This window comes from Phasianus colchicus, chromosome 7 (genome assembly GCF_987193195.1).
Source record: "Phasianus colchicus chromosome 7, bPhaCol1.hap1.1, whole genome shotgun sequence".
Classification (NCBI taxonomy): Eukaryota; Metazoa; Chordata; class Aves; order Galliformes; family Phasianidae; genus Phasianus; species Phasianus colchicus.
Genome location: NC_143442.1, coordinates 15,067,766 through 15,083,749, shown reverse-complemented (window position 1 = coordinate 15,083,749; position 15,984 = coordinate 15,067,766). Strand labels below are relative to the sequence as shown.

At 53.6% G+C, this 15,984-nt stretch overlaps 2 protein-coding genes across 3 annotated transcripts; both read right to left on the bottom strand.

Annotated features, from left to right (window-relative positions):
- Positions 1 to 3: 3 nt before the first annotated feature.
- ZFAND2B (zinc finger AN1-type containing 2B) lies at positions 4 to 3,084 on the bottom strand. 2 transcript variants are annotated; one of them, XM_090143812.1, is made up of 9 exons: positions 2,811 to 3,084; positions 2,101 to 2,195; positions 1,888 to 2,019; positions 1,610 to 1,761; positions 1,418 to 1,522; positions 1,271 to 1,340; positions 1,029 to 1,105; positions 563 to 641; positions 4 to 449 (listed from the first exon to the last, which is right to left on the bottom strand). In XM_090143812.1, the coding sequence occupies exons 1-9, from the start codon at positions 3,082 to 3,084 to the stop codon at positions 411 to 413; spliced, it is 1,023 nt and encodes a 340-aa protein (XP_089999938.1). In that variant the 3' UTR covers positions 4 to 410. The 2 variants fall into 2 exon arrangements, with proteins under 2 accessions (XP_089999938.1, XP_031455475.2); XM_031599615.2 differs by lacking the exon at positions 2,811 to 3,084 and adding an exon at positions 2,327 to 2,472.
- RETREG2 (reticulophagy regulator family member 2) lies at positions 3,062 to 15,939 on the bottom strand. Its single transcript, XM_031599613.2, has 9 exons — positions 15,710 to 15,939; positions 15,074 to 15,180; positions 10,332 to 10,362; positions 9,458 to 9,593; positions 8,026 to 8,110; positions 7,061 to 7,198; positions 6,664 to 6,758; positions 5,615 to 5,750; positions 3,062 to 4,525 (listed from the first exon to the last, which is right to left on the bottom strand). The coding sequence occupies exons 1-9, from the start codon at positions 15,922 to 15,924 to the stop codon at positions 3,789 to 3,791; spliced, it is 1,680 nt and encodes a 559-aa protein (XP_031455473.1). The 5' UTR covers positions 15,925 to 15,939; the 3' UTR covers positions 3,062 to 3,788.
- Between the last annotated feature and the right edge of the window lie 45 nt (positions 15,940 to 15,984).

Sequence of the window (15,984 nt, the reverse complement as noted above, 5' to 3'; positions counted from 1 at the left end):
CCATTCCTCAAAGCCACCACGTACCTTGGCCATGCCTTTATTTTCTCCCAAGCAGCACTTTGACACATCAGCACTCCCTCACCCCAACCCGAGCGCACCACCATCCCCTGGTGGGCACCGCCTGCAGATGCCCCTTTGGGCTCCTCCTGAGGAGATGACCCAACGTGCAGCTGCTGTGCTCAGCGTGTGCTCGGGCCACCCTGCAGCTCCCACCTTTCCAGGAGTATGCTGCACCACCTGCATGCAGGATGAGATGTTGGCGTGCGCTCTGTGGCTTGCTTGAAGCCCTGGGGAGATCAGGTGGCTCTTGGTGGCACTCAGGCCAGGACCCCAGTGTCCACATGCGGTGCCACGGCTGCTCCTTGTGCCACGAGCAGGATGCCATGTCTACTGGCACAGCCCCCACGTGCCTAAGACATGCTGCAGTTGGATGGCTTTGAGCTGTGTCCCTGGCAGGGCAGAGAGCATGCAGTAAGCAAGGTAAGGTGACATCTTCCTTGGCCCTGCATGGTCCCTAGGAAGCAGAAATGGGGGCGGGCCCAGCCAGGCTCAGCCTGCTCACCTGCCGCTGCAGCTGCTGGTACTCAGCCTCGCTTGCTGACAGCGCCTGCGCCAGTGCCAGGTCCTCCTCCTCCTGCGTGCTGCAGGAACAGCAACGCACTGTGTGCCTGTGGCACCCCATGTGCCCACCCCCCTACCTCCCCAAGGCAGCAGAGAGCAGAGGCCTGCCTGCATGCCTGCACTCCATTTAGCTGCACCGAGCAGCATGCCCATGAGCTGCTGGCTGCCACCTGCAGCTCTGGCTGTGCCCATCAGTGCCAAGCAATCAGGAAGCAACATGTCCTCCCTGCGCTGCCTGGCACTGTCCCCACCCAGCAATGGGCTCAGCCAAGGCTCTGAGCTCTTCCCTTTTTCCCAGCACCTTGCAGAGCAGGGCCACCATGTGCAGCCCCATGCTGTGGGCAGCATCACCCCAGGCTGTGCAAGCCAGGTGTGCATGGGGGTGGTGCCATGTGCCCCAGCTGTACCTGGGTGGCTGTGCTGAGCCACGTGCCGACTCTGCCAGAGACATCTCCAGTGCCCGCTGCAGCGCTTCCTCCTCACTCTGCAACAAAGCCCTTCGTCAGCAGCCATGGCTGCCCCTGCTCAGGCTGGGAGCTAAGGCAGCAAGAGGCAGCCCTCTTCCTCGTCCTCCTCCTCCATCCTCAGCTCAGCCCCTCTGGTGCTGACAGCCCCCAGGGCACAGGGTCCCCTGCCCCCCCACACTCACCAGCCCGTTCTGCAGCATGGCAGCTGGCGGGGAGGTGCTGCGGACTGGGGGCACGGCTGCTCCCACACCTCTGCAGACAATAGGAGAGAAGCTGCGTGATGCCAGAGCTGTTGCCCATCAGGTATGAGCAGCAGGGCTGGCACCTACCTGGCAGGGGGAGGGCAGGGGGGACTGCCTGCGTGCTGGGCGGCGCTGCTCGATGTGTTGCAGGTTTGTGGGGGGGACGCCTGGGCCCTGGCAAGTGCAGCGTGCCTGGGGAAGAGAGCGTGTGCTGGGGGTGAGCGGGTGGCACTCCATGCATGGGGACAGGGGCAGTGGGAGGTCCATTCCGATGCTCACCCTGCTTTAGAGAGCGGCCTCCCAGCCCCAGTGCAGTCGTGGTCCAGCGGGTGCCGATGCTTCAGGCAGTAGTTCTTGTGGCACTGCTCGCAGATCACCTTCATCATCTCCTTCTGCTTGCAGCCGGGCTTCAAGCACTTGTTGGTGAAGATCTACGAGCGGCGGTGGCACTGAGCGCAGACCCGCGGGGCACCACCCGGCGCCATCCCCCGGCAGAGCCTTCCCCAGCTCCCTCCCCACAGCTCGGATCTCCCGGCCGCGGGTCCCGAGGTCCCCACCTTGCGCTGGCGCTGCGCGGGGTCGGACCTGCAGTCGCGGTCGATGTGCTCTCCCACCACCACGTCGGGCATCTCGCCCCGCCGCACGGGCACCGGCGTGTTGCACAGCGGGCACACGGGCACCTGCACGTCCTGCGGGGACAGGAGAGCAGCGGGAGCGCCGGGCTTCGGGATGCGGGGCTTCGGGATGCGGGGCTTCGGGGGGCAGCTCACCTTCTTGTAGGCGGAGGTGCACTCGTGCTGGGCGTACGCGATGTGGTCGGTGCAGAAGATCCGCTCGCAGGCGTCGCACTTGAGGGGCAGGAAATCTGCGGGACGCGGGGTCGGCGCTCAGCCCCGCACCTCCCGCACGGCCCTCACCCCGCCGCGCCCCGGCCGGCGCTCGCGGCCGGGGCTCCGCCCCGCGCTACAGCCGAGCCCCGCGGCCCCCGGCCCTCACCCAGGCGCTGGCAGGCGGCCCACGAGCAGTGAGCCCCCAGGTCCGGGAACTCCATGGCGGCCCCTCTCCCGGCCGCCCGCGCCGCGCCCGTTTCCGTCCCGGCGTCACGCGGGGCGGGGACGCGGCCGGCACCACCCCCGCGGCGGTCACGGGGCGGCCCCGCGGAGCCGACGGCGCCCGGAGCGACGACGCCTCTTCTCCGCCTTCCTTTCTCCACCTCCCTTTCTCCACCTCCCGTCCTCCGCCTCCCCGTCGGCAGCGCGCCGGGCCCCCCGCATTCCTCCCGCTCCGGATCCTCCATCCGTACCGCTCCGCCCGCTGAAGGCGAGCTGGCGGAGCTCCGCGCGGCCCAAACTTAGAGGCAGCCCCCCAGTGTTCACGGCTGCGAACCCGGAGAGCCGGGCGGGGGGGACGCGATGTCCTGCCCGCGCCGTGCTGCGTGCTGGTCCCGCGGCCACGTGGTAAGAGATGTATCCCCCCACACCGTCACCTTCCTTCCCCTGTCCCAGCAGTGAGGGACGGACCGCCGCCTCCCTCCCCAGCCGTCGAGCGGACCCGAAGTGCTGGCCCGCCGCCGTGTAACAGAGCTCCCAGCCCTCTTCGAGGTGCTTCGAAGTTTTCCGGTGCCCCGCCGCCATTCCCAAGGAATACGGGCAGAGCCGAGCGCTGCTCGGCCCCTTGGCAGCCTGCAATTCGAGGGACGTGCGGCACGGCCGCGGCAGGAAGACACGCAGAACAGGGCCAGGAGTGAACTTCATTGATTGCAAAAACTCCACAGCCACTCAGTAGCACAACTCCAATCAGACAAGGAAAAACAGGTATCGCCCGACACCGTGTTCCAGCAGCCACGTGAAAGACGCTGAAGGGTTGCATAAAGGGGTTCTTTGTTTGTTGCTCAGGACCCATCTGCTCGTGTCCCCTTACTCCCTCCTTCCTCCCACCCACAAGCCCCAGCCTATCCCCTGCCCCCGAACTGTGTCTGACTGCGCTCCCCTCCCCACCCCGTCCCAGACGAAACCGATGAAAGTTAAAATTATTTACACTTTTAGCAATTTAAAAACCCAATAAAATAAGATTGCATATGTCCTACTGGGGATTTGGGTATTAGCAGCAGCTACAGCTAGCTCAGTACTCGGCGTGCAAAACGAAAGACAAACAGAAGACAGACCAAAATACCGCACCATTACTAGGAAGCATTTGCAGGGGTTGGTGCTCCGTTGTGGCGTAAGGCTTCCAGGAGCCGGCTCCTCCCCAGCGGCGGGGCAGGGCCGTCTCCCGCTCAGCCAGCAGAGGCCGGGCTCTAGAAGGATGGAAAGGATTTGTTATTCCAAACACAGCACATTAACACTGACGCGTTTCCATCCCAGTCAACACAGACATTTAAAACCCGCTGCGCGTTCGCCACGTGAGTTCTTCCTTCTTTCCAGTGACGACGGAGATTGAAGGGGTGCACGAAGAAGACCTAAGACATAGATGCTGCTGTCATCGCTGCCTCCTCCTCATCTCCTTGCTTTGGCAGCTCGGCAAGTGCGGGAGAGGGGGAAGCTGGAGCCGGAGTGGCAGGAAACTCTTGCCCTTCCTGCTCCTCCCCAAGGCCCAGCTCTACATCCATTTGCTCCAGCTCCCTCTGATCCAGTAGCTCAAAGTCATCGGCTTCCTCCTCGTCTTCTGGTGAAACTGCTGCCTCTGCCTCCACCACTTCGGTCCCTGACAGCTGTGCTTGGAAGCTCAGTTTCTCTTCGGGCTCGGTGGGGAGGAACTCAGAGAGGGAGGGTCCCTCGCTGGCCTCTGAGGACCGCAGCAGGGCGGAGAGGGTGTTCTGCACCGCTGTGGTAATGGCAGTGGTGACAATCTCCTCGCTCAGCGTGTCGATACAGATGCCCATGCCCGGTGCAGGGACAGTCTCTGGCTCCATGCTGCCTCCTGCCACCTGCCCACTTCCATTGAAGTGCGTATTTACAAAATGGAGAGGAGACGCTAAACGAAGGATGGAGAGGTCAGAGTCCGCAGCCTCCTTCTCTGCTGAGTCCAGCTCACGGGCAGCATGGGCAAGCTCAGGACCCAGAGGCACACCAAATGCGTCTTCATCACTCTGTGGTCCCAGATCTCTGGAATGATATTCTTCCACGGAGGGAAACTCTGCCAGGTCTTTGGAAAATGACTCCTCTGGCTCACTGTGCAGGCTCTGCTGATCCAGGTCTGGAAGGCACCAGCATTAACATCAACATTAAGGCACGGGTTACCTCACCTCGGCCCAGAGTGCTGACATCTCCCATCCACTTTCTCCCAGCTGACACAACATTACTCCCTTCTAGGTCTTCTCCCAGTTTTGGAAGCACAGGCATTTGCAGTTACTCCCTTCTCACAGTGGCACTACTTACCTAGCGTTGCCTTTCCTATTCTGCTCTATGCACTCTGTGCTCTGAGAAAACCGACCTTCCTTTGTTCTCACTGCTCATAGCACTCCCTCTCTGCCTGTTCTTCCCCAGACACTCAAGCGACCACATCAGAGCAATTATCTTTACACCGAGCTTGTCAGTTGTAGTGGAAATGCTAAGTCACGGCTTGGAACAGTGATTCCCCTGGTGGGAAGGCAGGGCCAACCCAGGGCAGCTCAGGTGCATGCAATGCATTGAGTGACTGGAAAGGGTGGAGCCAGGATCCACCACTTCCCAGACCTCATTTAAGGGTGGGCAGTGAAAGTGAGAACTGGAGATCTCTGCCTACCTAAGGCCTTTTAGAGGTAAGCAGGCTTTCTTTATCTGTGTGTCTGTGGATGGTGCACTGGGGCTTGCTCTCATTTCTTAAAGCCTAGGATTGTACCACCCCAGTGTTACTGCTGTACTTCCCATCACATTATTGCTTTACATGAGTCTGGCAGGGTGAGCTGTCTGACCTGTTCCAACCAGCATCATACAGTGGTGTATGACCATACTATGCCATTATTTTTATGGGTCTTCTCTACTCTTGTATCCTCTGCCATTTTGCAGGGATTCTGTGTATGGCCTTCCTTTCTGGAATGATGAGGAAGCACTGGCTTATGGGACAGTTATCAGAAGCCTACCTCCAGTCCTGACCAACTCTGTACCACCCATAAAGCCAAAGCATACTGTGTTGCCACTACTGTTTCCTTCTTTTAACATTCTTCTCCCTGCAAGTAGTTGAGTTCTCTCTGTGTTGTCCCACTTAAGAAGAGCAGTTACTCTGGGCAGTAATTTAGAAGAGCAGTAATTTAGTAGAGCAGTTACACTCCAGGTAAGGGAGGCAGCAAAGTGTCGCGTTATGTACCTTCAGAAACATCTGTCAGCTGTGGGGTGGTAGCCCTTGAGACAGAAAAGCCCCCGCTCTCCAGGATGGAAGCCTCTTCATCAGAGAGCTCAGAATCTGTGATTGACAGTGCCAGGGCAGTTTTCTTCACATCCACCTGCATAGGATGAAAGCAGAGCAACAAGTTTCCGTATGTCTGACTACCAGTGAAGCATCTCCACACAAACCAGTGTCCAGGCAAAAGTCCTTCTCTGGAGAGAGTGTGCAGGGACATTATGAAAGCAGAAGGGATGTGTCAAAGTGCTTACTGCACTGCCAGTGAAGGACAGTCACAACTCACTGGCTTTCCTGACTGCTGCAACTTTGCCTCCTCTCAGTGAAGAACCTGAAAGAGCCAGTACAAGGTGAGATCAGTCTGCAGGAGTCTCACAGGATTTTAATCCTTCTTTTGGGAACATCAAGGAGCAATTCATCCCTTTCCTCTTGCTATCACGCAAGGCACTAAGAAGCCTTCTACGTGTAACTGATAGGAAGTATCTGCATTGCTTTGGAAGGTAAAGCTTCCCACTTCACCCCATGAGCCTAGCTCCATGCTCAGGGCTCCTTTAAAGTCAAACACTTGCACCATCGCTGTGGTGCATACACAGAAGAGTCTCACTCTGTCTGACTGAGGGCAGGAGGTCAAGGTAAGAAACACTAGTACTACTCATCTTTCTTTCCTAGCTGTGAGCAGAATGGGATCCTGCTGCACGTTGTACCAGCAAAGCTAAGGAGACTTTTGTGTCCTCTGAGCACATAGCATAAGCATCAAAGCAATTCTGCAGGTCAGCTGGTGATTGGGGCTTGACTCTTCCCATCCTGCCTCACCAACTCTGAATTCTTAATAACCAGACTGGTTATTAAGCACTCTTAAGCAGATATTCATCAAACAGGTACACTTCCTCCCTGGGATTCTGCAGTGACTTGCTGGTGTACTGTTTACCACTGTGGCTGTACTCATACCACCTGTGGTTCTCAAGATGCCAGAGAGAGGAAGGACTGGCTCCTGTATAGGTTTGCTGTGCTCTTACCACTGGGGAGAAGCCTGACAGCTCTGCTTCACTCTCACTCTCTGTCTCTGCTGTTGGCTCATCACCTGCTGCAGGCTCACTCTTCACTTGTCGCTCTATGAGTAAAAAAAAAAAAAAAAAAAAGGTTTACTTGAGACTGAATGAACTTTATTCTTTTATGCAATACTCATCCAACACTTCTACCTTGTAAAACCACACAGGTTTACCAGAATGTACAAGTTTTCAGAGACAACTACAACCTGTTGCTTTTGTTTGCTATATCAAGGAGAAGCCCAGTTTCTCTCTCCCAAACCCTCAAGTTTCAGTCTTTCTCCCTGCTCTGTCACAGCAACATACTGTTTTTGCATACTCTTCCCTTGTGCTTCACCCTGGAGTCAGGAAGAAGATAAATGCTTACTCTTCTTCTCATGCTTGTGGTGCAATGTCTCTGCCTTCATACTGTAGTCCAGTTTCATCAGAACAGGCTCCAATCGTGTGTACATCCTCTGGATCAGCTCATGGTAGACCACCAGTGGCCAGAGAAGAATGCTGAGCACTGCAATGAACACAGGGTGAAAGGAGTGTAAGAGGAAGAACAGGCACCATCACTCTGTGTCAAGGGAAATGCAGCTGAACTGAATGTGCTTTCCATTTGACAGCTTAAAGTCCTAACCCTTGGTTATTCTGACTCATTCCAAAGCTGCTAAAATTAGTCAGGTTTTCCTAACCAATGTCTGTCCATATTCATGTTTCGATACAGGTTTATGTTAAAATGAAACAGAAGCCCCCTGTTTCAGCTACTGTGTCCCAGCCCCAGCATGCAACAAAGGCCCTAAAATGAGGCATTCAGATAATAGAATATAAACCAAAAATAACTGAAGCTTCTAGAAAGGTAACAGCACAGAGACACGCCAGCAGCAAAGCACCTGAACTACCTCTGGAGCCAGCAGAGACTCAGGATGTAGTTAGAAAGCCTTATTTGCTAAACATGTGCTTTCTTTAATAACTCTCTCAAATAGATTGTAGGAACTGAGAAACTGCAGCTCTCTGCTTCTCTGAGACTTCACCAGCACAGCCGCAAGGATAAAAGAGGAAAGCAATGTTTTAGTGATGGCTCCCTCTCCTGACTTTGCAGTTGCACTGCATACACACACTTAAAGCAAGAATTCCCAGAGCATGCTGCTTGTATTGATTTATTATCTAGCAGATAACCCTGAAAAAAAAAAAAATAATAAAAAAAATAATAATAATAAAAAAAAAAAACCAAAAAACCACCACACACACACAAGAAAAATCACCAAAACCACACATGCTTCTACCAGTCTATCAACAGCACAGCTAGGTTGTGTTTCAGCGTATGTCACGAGAGCTGCTTATACTCACAAATGATGTAGGAGATCATTATGCCTGGAACATAGTGTCCAACTATAGCCAGAATCAGGCAGCCTGAACAGACACTCATGCAGAACTGAAGGAAGAGAGGAACAAACAGAAGTGACAAGAGGCAGAGATACATTAATGCAACCAGTGCAGGCAACCCAGTTAGAACAAAGAGGGATATTCCTACAAAGTTCAGTACACAAGCCCTCCCCTCCTGCCTTCTCCAAAAGCAGTATAAGTGTTTATTTTCTTGCTTTGCACTGAGGACATTGGGATGCTGATGGTCACAACTCAGACAGGTTGGCTGGGCTGAGCTGTAAGCATTAGAGGTTCAAGCACAGGAAGACCAAGGTAACTGAAGACCCCCGTTCACAAAAATGAATCAAAACTTCAGTGGATGGTTTTTTTGAACAAAATGATGTTCCTTAAGGATGGGATACTGCACACTGCCATTTTTGAGTACATCTTCTCTGAAAAGTTCAGCATTTTAAGAAAAGCTAGTACTGTCCTGACAGAGACTGAAAGCTGTTTGAGTCACTAGATGATGTGCCACTGCTCTGCAATAAACCGACTAGCAACAGCAGTAGAACCCACACTCCCACTAGGCCAGGAGATTCCTCCTCTGGAGAAAGGGAAAGGACAACGGTGTAGCCCTGATGGTTTGTCCTGAATTCTCCTGGGGATGAGGGAAGGTGAGAACAAGCACCCTGCAAACCAGGGTGTGGGTTAAGAAACTGACTACATCCAGCAATGAAGAGCTTTGTTTGTAACACAGGGGCCCTACAAAAGCTAGAGTCTTCTAAGGGTTTTGTTTCCAGTGGTTCTAGTCCCCTACAGCCTACTGCTGGGACAATGTTTTAACAGAAGAGTAATCAGCAGTGACAAAAACCCACTCCTTTTGGCATGCTGGACCCAGCAAGCCTGATGTGACCCTAGCAGCCAGTCTGCCCTATCTTTGTGGTGCTGAGGTAACTCCTGCCTACAAACCTTTCCTAAACAATGTCACAGCCATTAGAACGTAGCTTTTGACATACACTCAGGAACACTGCTGTGTTTAGACTTAGCTAGCTACAAACTGCAAGACAGATAGAATCACCTTAAAGGGTTGAACAGAGCCTATGAATGGGGCAGAGCCTGTAGGCTCCCTTTTTCACTCCCACTACCAATCTAAGAGCTTCCTTTGCACGCTAAGCAATAAAACTAAGTACAGCTAGCTATTCACAGAGGACAGTAAGTTCAGGTCCTGTTTACAAACTCTAGAAGCCAATCACTCATGAATTAAGCTTCCGGGGGCAGAGTCTGAAAGGAAGGAACAGCAAGTGTTAAGCAGGAACAGCAATTGTAAAAACATTGATTTGACATTCCTCCATCTCCTAGGGCCATTAGCAATGGAAAGAAAAGCCCCTGCAGGGAAGAGTAGGTATCTCCAGCTTACCTTGGCAGGATTTTGCCTCTTGTACTGTAGCAGTTCCTGCAGGTACAGCCTGAAGGTGACCCAGCTCTCTGCCAGACAGTGGCACAGCTCAGGGACACTGAGCAGGTGAGGCTGTGCCCCTGAAGTCACCCCCTCACTAGAGACAGACAAGAGTGAGAAGACAACCTTTGAACACAGTCTGCTTGGTTTCGGGGTACAGCTGCACGGGGACGTGTAGGTCCCTACCAAAGGCTTGACAATTCTGACTGCATCTGCAACCGAGCTCCGGAAGACACTTGATTTGTAGACATTTTTTTCTTATAAGCACGAAGAGAGCCAAGAGACAGCTGAGCCAAGCAGCAGCAGCAAACACATGTCACAGCATTCCCATGCCACAGGCCCAAGACGCAGAGCAGTTTGCCCAAAGCCACGCAGACAGAAGTGCTGGAGGTGGAACCAGTTAGGTGGCCCTCTCTGGCAACAAGTCCCAGGTCAGCAGAGCGCAGTGCTCAGACCTATAACCACAGCTGAGCATGGAATGCCAGCCACGCTGCCACAGGCAGCAAATATGGCCTGCAAAAGTCAGTCTCAGTGATTTCTTGGTCTCTTATTCTTAAAACAGTTCAGGACGTGTCCAGGGAAGAAACCTGAGAGTTCCTAACATCAGAAGCACCTGAGCTTTATTGCTGCTCCAAGAACATTAACTTTCCCCAGTCTCAAACTGTGGCTCCCAAGCTGATAAACAGCTGTCAGTGCACAAGAAACTGCTACCAAGGTTTCACAGAAGGAGCCATGCAGTCTACTGACAACAACAAAGAGGGCAGGTGAAATCAGCACACTAAATGAAGGCATCCCCACTCTCCTCTTGCACCAAGGAGCACGTTACTGAGCTTACCTGTCCCCTCCTGGCTCTTCCGATGGCTGAGCTGTAGAACAGAGAACAGAGAACAGTCAGCCAAGTGAAAAATAAAACTTGACATTTTTGCCACTCAAATAGAGCACATCTGGAAACGTATCATCTTCAGCTCAGGATGCACCCTGGGGACTTATCTGTGCTCTCAAGCAAGCAGGAATCACTGGCTTGGAGTTTGTGCAAGCTCCAGTGAAGGCTGAAGTCCCATGTGCCTGGGCAGTACCATCCTCACGGGTTGTGGAAGCAGCTCAAAGACAATCACAGCTGCCCAGCCCTTGTCACTCATCCAGTGACATCCTTGTCACTGCCAGCACAGTCCCTGAGCTGGGCAAAGCTTCAGCTGCTCCCTTGGAACTCAACATATCACTAGCAGGTTTAAGCTGCACCTCCCTGAGACCAGACCACAGCTCCTGGCAGGATGCTGTGTACAAATGCCAGAGATCTCGCTGTTGTCTCTGCCCTTTCCCATGGAATTAAGTACTAAATAGCAGTCTCATGCATAATTATCTAATTTTAGGACTCCTTCATGCCTCCTGTCAGCCCTTTGTGTCAGCAAGGCACATATATAACTACACTGCTAAGCCTGGATAAAAACAAGGTACAGCTTCTGCCATTCCTCTCTGCACCCAACCCAATGACAATCAAACAGGAACTCCAACACTGTGTTGAAGGCAGGAGCTGTGCTTCAGTGGCAGAGGTCACATAGGTCAATGCTCTAGCCAACAACAAACTTTGTTCAGGCTGTCCAAGAGGTGAGATACTGAAGATTGGTGAGACACTGTCTCGCACACTAATCGCCAAAAGCAGAACTGAAATAACAGAACAGAGTTTATGTTCAGAGTCAAGTCACTTGCTAGAAATGCACTTAAATGAACAAAAAGGGTTTTGAAGCCTCTCCGGAGTTATCAGCCAGGTGCAAGGCCTAAGAGTGGCAGTGACTTCCCCATGGAAAGCAGCCTCGTCACCGTTCTCCCAAGGCAGGGAATGCTGGGCCAAGTATGTCAGACTCCTCCTACCACCGCAGGCACCACAGCAGTGCAGTGGAGCGGGAGGCCATCTGCAGAGGGGAGGAGGCAGTTCTTTGAGAGCATGACCCAGATTTCCAGTAATCGGGCCTGACAAGAGGAGTCAACTGCTCTCAGCCTGGGCTGCCCACAACCGATTGGTGTGGCTGCTGGGGCAGCAGGAACTCGGGCCGACTGCCTCAGTGTGAGAAAGGAGTGTTATGGACGCAGCTGTACCCCTGGGAGACAGCTGCTTCTCTTTCACAACTGCTGCTGTTGTATTTTGTTATTGTGTGCAGACATCTAAAGCTGCTTAATCACAGATTGCAGAAATCCAGCTGTGTCTCAAAGCATCATCTTTTATCTGCAATGAAGCACCAAAAAAAATGTACTTGGCATCAGCCCCTCTGTGATTGCTGGCTGTACCAGCTACCAAACGAGGCACTGGGACAATTGCCACGTTCTTTGGACAGATGCATCAGCAACACAGTGAGCAGGGTGGCACGGGAGCTCCTGTCCTCTCAGATCAGCTATCTATGTCCGATCCATCAAGAACACGCCAGCAGAGGGAGTGAAACAGCTCTCCTCAGCTGCTTCTGAAGGCTTCAGAGACTTTTGGGAGCTGCAGAACACTTCAGCAGGCTGCAGTGTGTCCACGTGACTTAAGCTCTCTGGCAAAACAAGGGCTGTCTTTAAACCAACAGCAGCTTGCTTCCTGTGGTAGTGCAGTCTGCCTGCTGTCCATCCCAATGCACTGGAGCCTTACACCAGCTGGAGGAACACTGCAACCACACTAAATCCAGAGAGCATTGCTGACAGGACATGCTGGCTTAGGTAAGGCTTAACTCTAACCTGTGCTGCAATACTGCCTAACCCGAGTACAATTAAGCCAGCAAGAATGCCCAGCTGGCCTCACATCATCAAGAATCAGCTAAAATCTTGCTGCCAGCATTACACACCCGACAACGGATTAATACAAAATGCTTGACATACAGCAGACTCTTCTGAGAGAGCAGGCAGCCACACAAGAGTTTAGGTTACATGCTGGTACTGACAAATTATCACTGATGGATTCCTTGGCTCTTACAGGTTTTCAACACTTCCCCAAGAGGCATTCTTCATCTGTGTATAAACTTCAGCTGGAAAGCAGGGGCCCTTTTTAAGGAATACCAGCATTCAACTGTAACCATCCCAGAATGTGTTTAAAATCCGTTTGGATGTGGTGCTCAGGGACATGATGTAGCAGTGGGTTGTTAGAGTTAGGGTAGTATGGTTAGGCTGTGGTTGGACTTGATGATCTTGAAGGTCTTTTCCAACCTGAGCAACTCCGTAATTCTATGACTCTAATGCAGCTGTTGCTAGAGGAGTTCTACACTAAACTGTGATCAAAACACACTGCTAAACAACAATGCCACTAAAAGACATTGCTACTCAACAGCTATTTAAGGAAAAAAATGAGGTGCTTCCCAAGTCCTTACACAACATTTAAATGGAATCCACACAGTGGCAGTTACATACAAAGAAAATACCTGCACTCATGATAAAAATATGCTGTACATTCTGACAGGGCCTGAACCAGTGATTGAGCACCTGGTGGGAAGGCAGGGCCAACCAAGGGAGCCCAGGTGCATGCAATGCACTGAGTGACCAGAAGGGGTGGAGCCAGGATCCACCCCTTCCCAGACTTCATTTAAGGGTTGGCAGGGGGAGGTGAGGGGGTCTCATTAGAGATCCCTGCCTACTGGAGGATGTGTAGAGGTAAGCAGTTTTTCTTTCTCTGTGTCCATGGCTGCTGCTGTGCTGGGGCTTGTTCTCATTTGCGGCAGCCTCGGATTGTGCTACTCTGCTATTATTTATGTTCTTTCCATCACATTATAGCATTACAAGACCTAAAAAGGTTGTGCGTCTCTGTGCTATTAGCGCGTCCCTGATCACAGTGTGTGAGTAACTGCAAAATACATGCTGAGGCTTTAGCATTCCTTCGGAAATGATGCTATAAGCAGTCACCTCAGACAGGGAGAACTGCCACAAGCTGAGGTTTGTGTATATACTTGCTGATTCGTAAAGGTGTGGTAGTGACCTACTTCCAAAAGCTCCTAGAAAGGAAAGGCTTACAGCACTGAGGAGGAAAGCCACAAAGCTACAGCTCTGCTCCAGCAGGAAGCGAGAGCCACGCAAGAATCCCTAAGTATTTAGCAGTGTGAAGTCAACAGGAGGCCCCTAAAGAACACAGAGCACTGCTTCTTCCTTGTAGAGGCTGAGGAAATGTGGTTCAGTGGACTATGTCAAAATCAGAGCTGTGACCTAACCAGGAATACCAGAGAGGTGGCACTGTTTCTGGTTTTCAGCAGCTGGGAAGCATTAGAGGAGTGGAATGCAGGGAGGAACAGCACTGAGGAAGAGCTCAGTGGGATGAGATCTGACTTTGTACAGAATGAATGACACAGGGTTATCTAAACTCCTGGGCTGTGAGTGTTTTGTTTTTTTTCCCATGCCTTGCTCTTCTGTATTACTCAAATTGATTTCAGTTTGGATTTCCCATTTCCTCTGCAACAGCACAACTTTTACAAGCCTGGTACTTTCTAAAGAGATTCCACGTTCCCTGTCCCCCCCACCCCACCTGCCTCAATAACACCATTCTGCATTGGACACCAAGCCTTGGTGTTTCTGCACATGTTTCAAGTGAGATGTTTTGGGTTGGTTTTAAGCTATTCCCTAAAAAAAAACCCAATGCAAATAAGCAGGAAATTAAATTGGCCAGTCCAGTTTGGCTGCCTAGCTACCTGAACCACCCAAAGCAAACTGTTTTGAGACTACAGCTGAAACATATCTAATCTTATCAGGACTTCCATGAAAACACCCTTTAAGCCAGTACCCTTACAGGTCAAATAAAGGGCACCCTACAAACACATAATATAGAAAGGCTTTCATTCAGAAACCCTCCTTAGAGCAGGAAGGCCCCAAGCTCCCTTTGAAGTGCAGCAGTGAATGCAGAAGGCAGGTCTGTGTGCAGTCATCTAAAAATAAATTCTGGTGAAGGAGCTGCTCAAAGCAGACAGCAGCCTTCCATCCTGTCATGGTTATGAGACTGTTCTCCTTGTTGCTTTTCTGGCTGATGTTGGCAAAGACCCCTCAATAAATGGGTAGCTCAGCCAAGTGATGGAGTTTGCTGATTAGCTGCAGCCCAGCTGCTGCTCTGGACATACTCTGTGAACTGTCCCTGAAGCCACAGTTTCCCACCCTCTACTTGCTGCACAGGGAGGTGGATTTCATCTGCTCTGCCTCTTCTAGGGTGTAAGCCTATGTTAGGTATAACTGAAACCAATTCAATTCAAACTCCCATTTCTTCCTGCCATCTCAGATCTGAAATGATTCTTCATGGTAAGACCTGAAAGAAAGAAATGATGCAGCATAAACACTGCATCATCCCTCTCCCAAGCTTCCCTGCTGAGCTGGCTTGGACACCCTTAGTCACTCTCCCCATGAACTCCTCACAGCATCCCTCAGCACCAGGAGCAACTGTGTTAGCCCTCCAGGATGCTGCTTGCTGCAAAGGCTTGCTCGGGGTACCTCCTGGTACCCGGACACAAGCAGGCAGAAGGCAGCAGTGCCAAAGCCTGCAGTTACAGTTGGAACAGGGCTGACACAACCTCCGGCAAAGCCAGAGCTGTGGCCGCTGGAACTGTGCCAGTAGGTCCAGCACCACCCATCACCACTTACCTGGGAAGTCGAACAAGAACCTGGGCTTCCATCTCTCCAGCAAGAGGATGCCAAGGAGAGACATGCTGAGGAGAAAGAGGGGTCTCAGGGAAGTGGAGGAAAACAACCTACAAAGCAGACGAGAAATCGTTAGCTGGGGGCCGAGGCGCTGAGCTACCGCTCCGGTGAGCAGAGGTGGCCGAGCACAGGGCGGCGCGGACGCATCCGACCGCTACTGGACAACGCGGCGCGCTGCGGGCGCCCGCCCCGGGCACGCTGTCAAATGGCGCCGGCGCCCGCGGGCGGACAGCTGCCCGCCACCGCCCCGAGCTCCTCCTCCGGTTGTAAAGCGGGGCCGGCGATCCGTGCGCCAGCGCGAGTCCCCGACATCCCGCAGGTGGAGAACTGAAACGCCGGCCGCGCTTCCCCGCGGCTCAGAGCGGCCAGGCCGTGAAACGGCGCCGGGGAAACGCGCTCCCCGCTGCCCCTCCGCTACGGAGGGCCGCGCCCCGCCGTGCCGCGCGCCGACCGGCTCCCGGGGGCCGCGCCTCAGCGGCGGGCCCGCGACCGGCCCGGCCTTCGTCCCCCGTCACGGGACGGCAGCTCCGAACGTCGCTCCCCGCCCCCCCCCCCTCCGCCGAAGCCCCCCTCGCTCACCAGAGCGCCCCGCCGAGCGCGGCGGCGGTCACCAGGCTGTGCAGCGGCCTCTCCCACACCAGCAGCCGCTGCGCCGCCGCCAGCGCCGCCTCCCAGCCCCGCAGCCGCTGCCGCAGCGCCGACGCCAACCGCTCTGCCGCCGCGGCCGCCGCTTCCTCCTCCTCCTCCTCGGCCGCCGCCGCCGCCGCCTCCTCGGCGCGGGCGGTCGCGGCCATGGCTGCGCGCGGGCGGGGCGGGAGGGGGCGCTGTCGCCGCCGCCGGCGCCGGTAGCGTTA

Excerpts from the sequence above, each read along its gene's own strand:
- ZFAND2B (XM_090143812.1), bottom strand. The coding sequence starts at position 3,084 with ATGAAGTTCACTCCTGGCCCTGTTCTGCGTGTCTTCCTGCCGCGGCCG. Across the intron at positions 2,020-2,100 it reads GCACCTCCGCCTACAAGAAG|GACGTGCAGGTGCCCGTGTG; the intron begins GTGAGCTGCCCC and ends CTGTCCCCGCAG. Across the intron at positions 1,106-1,270 it reads CCATGCTGCAGAACGGGCTG|AGTGAGGAGGAAGCGCTGCA; the intron begins GTGAGTGTGGGG and ends GCTTTGTTGCAG.
- RETREG2 (XM_031599613.2), bottom strand. The coding sequence starts at position 15,924 with ATGGCCGCGACCGCCCGCGCCGAGGAGGCGGCGGCGGCGGCGGCCGAG. Across the intron at positions 10,363-15,073 it reads GTTCTTGTTCGACTTCCCAG|CTCAGCCATCGGAAGAGCCA; the intron begins GTAAGTGGTGAT and ends TCTGTTCTACAG. Across the intron at positions 9,594-10,331 it reads GAAGAGCCAGGAGGGGACAG|TGAGGGGGTGACTTCAGGGG; the intron begins GTAAGCTCAGTA and ends GTCTGTCTCTAG.